This window comes from Rutidosis leptorrhynchoides, chromosome 5, assembly GCF_046630445.1.
Source record: "Rutidosis leptorrhynchoides isolate AG116_Rl617_1_P2 chromosome 5, CSIRO_AGI_Rlap_v1, whole genome shotgun sequence".
Lineage (NCBI taxonomy): Eukaryota > Viridiplantae > Streptophyta > Magnoliopsida > Asterales > Asteraceae > Rutidosis > Rutidosis leptorrhynchoides.
The window spans coordinates 118,646,335-118,653,066 of NC_092337.1; the positions used below are offsets into that span (position 1 = coordinate 118,646,335).

At 30.9% G+C, this 6,732-nt stretch overlaps 1 protein-coding gene across 1 annotated transcript; it reads right to left on the minus strand.

Moving 5' to 3' along the window:
- Positions 1–2,162: 2,162 nt before the first annotated feature.
- LOC139848973 (uncharacterized) lies at positions 2,163–4,032 on the minus strand. Its single transcript, XM_071838651.1, has 2 exons — positions 3,957–4,032; positions 2,163–3,460 (listed from the first exon to the last, which is right to left on the minus strand). Exons 1-2 carry the CDS (start codon positions 4,030–4,032, stop codon positions 2,163–2,165), a joined length of 1,374 nt encoding a protein of 457 aa, XP_071694752.1.
- Between the last annotated feature and the right edge of the window lie 2,700 nt (positions 4,033–6,732).

Genomic DNA, 6,732 nt, shown 5'->3' on the forward strand with positions numbered 1-6,732 from the left:
CTTTTTTCTGTGCAGATTTGACTTTTTTTGTGCAGATTGACTTTTTTTTTTTTTGCAGATTGACTTTTTTCTGTGCACATTGACTTTTTTGTGCAGATTGACATTTTTTGGCATTTTTTTTTTGCAGATTGACTTTTTTTTTTGTGCAGAATGACTTTTTTTGTGTGCAGATACGCAGATTGACTTTTTTCAGTTTTTATTTTATTTTTTTTATTTTTTTTTTTGCAGATTGACTTTTTTTAGTGTGCAGATTGACTGTTTTTTTTCAGTTTTTTTTTAAGCTCAATCTCCACATAGATTGAAGTTCAATCTATAAGTTCTATGAGTTCTCTACATACTCTAGTTCTCTATGGATTCTTTCACTATATATATATATATATATATATATATATATATATATATATATATATATATATTGCCAAAAGTTCAAATGAGAACCACAAAAAGGGCGAGAACCGCGAGAACTATTAATTTACTAAGATTTTCACATGTGAATAGTTTGAATCATCCATAAATATTAATGGAAAGTAAAAATAGACATAAAATAGTTTTAAAAAACTTATATTTTACCTATAGAATCAAATATATAGTTTTATGTTCACATGTGCATACATGTTTGTGTAACATGTGAACACTTTATATAATTAACAATTTAATATGTAATTTGTGGTAATGAACATATGTTTGTTAATGATATGAACATTAATTAACATTTGCATGTAATTTGTTGCATATATATGCATTAAAACTATGAAATTAAAAAGTTCTCGCAGTTCTCGCTTTTTTTGTGGTTCTCGTTTGAACGTGCCCCTATATATATATATATATATATATATATATATATATATATATATATATATAGGGGGCAGGATCAATGGGGAAGTAACCAATCGGGGGAAGCGCGGGGAAGCAAAATTTTTTTTTTTCGTTTGTTTCGAATTTTTTTTTTTCCAGCATCAAGATCACACGAAAATATGAATATTTAGAAAAGACACTTCGTGATGAATGTTAATATTTAGGCGGGAAAACGATCGACAAAAAATAACATTCAAGATAATATTGTTCGTGAAGAATGTGAACGCTTTTTTTCATGTTTTGTGAAGTAAAATTTAGCCCGATTTAGAGTTTAGGGTTTAGGGTTTGGTGTTTTGGGTTTATTCCATATTTGCACATCTTTCTTTCACCTTCTGCAGATAATTTTTTATGAGAAATTGTCAAACCGTTGAGTCAAACGAAGCACAAACGGCTATATAGTGATGATCTACGAAACTGCAGATGATGAACAAATTCACTGTGTATCCACCTCAGTAAAGTCTGACCGTATTCATCTTGCTATGTAAAGAAACTCAATCGAACTTGAGGACTAAATCTCTTGCAAAAGGTTTTGGTATTGTATTTGTCTGTTTGAAGGTTGACATTGTGATGAAGTTAGTTTAAATATTAGAAAACATGTCCAGCATATAAGACTTTTTTTTAGGTGACATATATATATATATATATATATATATATATATATATATATATATATATATATATACATACCAGGTTTTGGAGCTCGTGCGTTACACGTTGGAATTCATATTATTTCTAAGATACCGTACTTATAATATTAGTAACATCACATGGAAACTTATACAATTTTTGTCACATATCTGATATGAATGAAACATATTTAAAAATAAAATTATACTTGGTGGAAATCATAATAACGTAACATAATTCAAATATTTTTTAAAAAACATTATACATACATAATAGTTCAAAGATATCATACAAATGTTAATTTTTTAAAACATTTCTTCAATTAAGTCTATAAGTGTTGCAAGACTTCTTTGTATACCACATTTTTTGTTGTGTTAGATAGTTTGTTATCCTTGTCTAAGATTAATCTCTTGATTCCTTCCCGATTAGTAACCCTAGATAGTGCAACTTATAGTTGTCCATGACTAAACACCGATTTTGGAAGAATTAAACCGACACGCGATAGTGATTGTCCTTGACTTTTATTTATTGTCATTACAAAGAAAACCGACAATGGATATTGTCTTCTTTGGAATCTGGAAGGTATTCTCTTGTCCGTCGGTACGATAAGCATACGTGATAACGCTGTAATCTTCCCCACGCTTGAGCCTGTTAAAATTTTTGCTTTGATATTTTTTCTCCTAAGTGCACAATTTGTAACGTTTACCGTTACACAAACCTCCTGCCTGATCTATATTTCGATGTAACATAACTGGTACACCAATTTTGAGCCACAGATTGTGCTTTGGTAAACCACCAACTTCAATGCTATTTAGGAAATCGGTAGTGTATAGTTCACTATTAAAGTCAGCGTCTCTCTGTGATGCACATATACTGTCTGAGCTCAAATATGACCTTTCTTCTCCGTCCAAACACATCATCATTCTATCATTAATGATGTTAACTACTTCATGAGTTGGAGCAAGAATTGCACGTTGCTGATAATATTCTGGATTGGCAAGATTAAAAAGATAATCTGGATAAATAGTTGAGATGATCGAACCAATTGGATCATCTAGATCTGTTATCAAAAGATCTTGTGAAATTTCAATATCAAAAACTCCATCTTCGGATTCACCGACATCACCGTTGACTATGGCAAGTATCCATTGAGAAAATCTTCTAGTATTGGCATCAGTTTCAATACCACATAATCTCATGTTAACTGTAAGTTTTAAAACAGTAACATAATCCCACAAATAGGAAGATTTTAGAGATGCATCTACTATATCTTCTCTTTTACCTTTTTGAATAACAGGTAATATTTGTCTAAAGTCACCACCAAACACAACTGTTTTACCCCCAAAGAGAGTATCCATACTGTCAGGATTGGATTGACGACATATATCACGCATAGAATGATCCAGTGCTTCAACGCACATCTTGTTAACCATCGGGGCCTCATCCCAAATAAACAATTTTGTTCTCCGAATGAGCTCACCCAATTTGCTGCTTGGAGAAATAGAACAAAATGACTCATCCGTAGGATGAAGCGGTATGTGAAAACGTGAATGCGCCGTCCGACCTCCAGATAATAGCAAATCTGCTATCCCACTTGACGCAACATTTAAAATAATTTCTCCTTTTCTACGTAATGCAGCTGAGAGTGTTTTCCAAAGGAAGGTTTTGCCAGTACCACCATAACCGTACAAAAATAACACACCTCCTTTGAAGTGATCAACCGCTTTTATTATCTGATTGTATGTCTCCTTTTGTTCAGATGTTAACTTTGTAATGAAATCTGAATGTTGATTTGTAAGTGTACTTTTGTCGTAGGAGAGCTCATCTATAATAAGATGGTTTTCTAAAATATTCCTTGTATGATTCGATGGGCATGGCATTGAACTAAAACTTCTCAATGAACTACTATTGTGTTGAAGTATGTTGTCAATCTCTTGTAAAGTCAAATCTTTTAATAGTTCAATCTCAATTTGTGTCCCTGCAATTAATTAAATTTAAGTCTCTAATGTATGTTTAAGAGCTCATGTATAAAACTTAAGTCTATAAGAATTATTTAAGAGCCCGTAATGTTGATAAATTTTAAATATTTCTTATAGTAAGATCTCGCGGTGTTGACAAAATTTTCAAATCCAGATAAACCACTAACATATAACATATGTGAGATGATTAAATCTCAAACAAAATATGATGCAGCTAATTTGTTTTACAATAATTGGTATTGACAAATTTTAATAATTCTTTTGAGTTTAATAACTGTGGTGATATTATATGCTTATAATTATATATATTTAGTTGAAATTGAAAAATATTTAAAACATGTTTAAAACTTAAGTCTATAATGTATGTTTAAGAGCCGGTGTTTAAAACTTAAGTCTATAAGAATTGAAGTATAATATAAATTAAAACTTAAAACTTAAGTCTATAATATACTCCAATATGACAATTGAAGTATAATATAATTTAAATATCCTTACCTGTTCTGTGCGGATGAACGATATCCACCGACAAAAATCGAAATCTTTTCTCAAATACAACTTCAGGTCGACTCATAGTGTTAGATAATAGTAATTGTGCAAATAATTTTCTGACGAAATGACCACTCTCCCCAAAAAAACGCCTCTTGTATACCTTATATTATTGCAAAGATTGCGTTTGTATAATATTAATAACATAACATTAAAAAATAGATTATATTTCTTAAGAACCGTGGTGATATTATATGCGTATGATTATATATATTAAATTGAAATTGAAAAATATTTAAAACATGTTTAAAACTTAAGTCTCTAATGTATGTTTAAGAGCTCATGTTTAAAACTTAAGTCTATAAGAATTATTTAAGAGCCCGTATTGTTGATAAATTTAAAATTTTCTTATAGTTTAAGAGCCCGTGGTATTGACAAAATTTTCAAATCCAGGTAAACCACTAACATATAACATATGTGAGGTGATTAAATCTCAAACAAAATATGATGTAGCTAATTGGTTTTATAATAATTGGTGTTGACAAATTTTAAAAATTCTTTTGAGTTTAATAATTGTGGTGATATTATATGCTTATAATTATATATATTTAGTTGAAATTGAAAAATATTTAAAACATGTTTATAACTTAAGTCTATAATGTATGTTTAAGAGCCGGTGTTTAAAACTTAAGTCTATAAGAATTATTTAATAGCCCGTAATGGTGACAAATTTTAAATATTATTTTGAGTTTAATAGTCCGTGGTGTTGACAAAATTTTCAAATCCAAATAAACCACTAACATATAACATATGTAAGATAATTAAATCTCAAACAAAATTTGATGTAGCTAATTTATTTTATAATAATTGGTTTGACAAATTTAAAAATTTCTTTTGAATTTAAGAGCCGTGGTGATATTATATGCTTATAATTAAGTGAAATTGAAATCTCTTAATTATAAATATTATAAAAAAGAACAAAGTAGTACTCGACTATCCATCAGTGGATCAAGTAGATATTTATATTTTAATAATTTGATATAATGTGTTTTATATTATTATATTATATAGATTCGTTTTAGTTCATTTTACAATTAACCCACTATGAATCAACCTTAGTTATAGTGTGAGTGAGTGATGTTACATATGTCAATTGCTTATAACATAAAGTCAATTTTTAATAAAGTTATCTTGACTTTTAAGTCTAAAAATAATCAGTTGCAATTAGTGATCCATTGAGATGCCTCTACATTAACCATTTAAGTGAACTATATAAAATATTTCATGAATAGCAGTAGTGTAGAATTGTACATGGACATAGTTATCATTTAAAAAAGTCAAAGAATTAACCTGAAAGTAGAGACATGAGTTTTGTTTAAAACTCGGAATTAATGATGCATTTACCATAAATCAAATCTATTAACTCAAATAATTTTTAAATATGTAAATCGCTCGCTAACTGTAAGGGTTATCAACACCAACAAAATCGATTCATATGTATATGACTGTATCTAAAAGAATTCTTAAACATATTAGATGATCGAGTACTTGATCAATTCATTCACCTCTTTGTTGCCACAACACGAAGAATGAGTTGCTTGTCCATTGTATGACCTTCCCTCAAACCGCTTCAATCCCTACATATTCATATTCACTTATTGGCTATTGCGGTATCAACAAAATTTTTAATTACAATGACAATATAAATAGCATCGAAACTGCCCGCGTTGCACGATGGTTTTAATATTATTTTAAATATACCCGCCAAATACTAAATGCACTAAATATACCAAATTAATTTAACAGCAGACTACATTAGTAAGCAAGACACATCGAATTACTTTTGTAGGAAGATGTAGATGTACCTGCAGAGAACTCTCACCCTCTCACTCGTCAATCAGACCCTCCAAACTGAAGATGTAATTCGGACCTTAGATCATACGTTGTATCTAGATTAATGGCGGAAACACTAATTAGAATGAGTCGAATACGTATTAGACTAACGGGATCAAATTAACCAATGAATAATTGATAGAATTGATGCCTAAGACTGTGTATTCGGTTGGTAAGGGTTTTGGAACGATTAGCAGCAAGTAATACGACGGCCTAAGGGTTTATGGTGTGTAACCTAACACAAAACCACGAAACCCGTATTTATACTAAATACAGTGACCATCGGCCGGTGGTCGGGGACCTTCGGCCGATGGTGACAGTCCCTCGACCGATGGTCCCTACCATCGGTCGATGGTCTTGAGCAGCCAACCGACTGCTTGACCTATTCACGACATTATACTAAGCATCATAAACACAAAGTATAAATGTCCACGTACATATATGACTGAAATATCAAGTACATAACAAATAGAACAATAAACGTAATAGAACTCGGGATTTATGCACCAACAAACTCCCCCTAAGACCTAGTTCTATTCCATAAGTCTTCAGTCATCATACGGATCGATCACCATGTTGTTCAAGTAGCACAGCTTAGCCACTTTAACATACTGTTCAGCCTGTACCCTGTTTTCACGACGATAAAGCATACGGTTATAGTACAAAGTAAAAATATCAGCTTCGGTACAGTTCCTTAACCAGATCGGATCCAACACACGAATACAATCGATATCATCTTCCTTCAGCTTATCTAAAACAATCACAGCTTCCTCAGAACGATCATCATAAAACCACCAACGAAATCTCTGACTCCAATTCTGCGGCAATTTTCTTAACGGAACCTTCTTCATAGTCTTTGCCGGCTTATACTTCAAAATTTGTCGAGATACTC

Coding starts and splice junctions, on each gene's coding strand:
- LOC139848973 (XM_071838651.1), bottom strand. CDS start 4,032: ATGAGTCGACCTGAAGTTGTATTTGAGAAAAGATTTCGATTTTTGTCG. Junction 3,461..3,956: donor CGTTCATCCGCACAGAACAG/GTAAGGATATTT, acceptor AATTAATTGCAG/GGACACAAATTGAGATTGAA.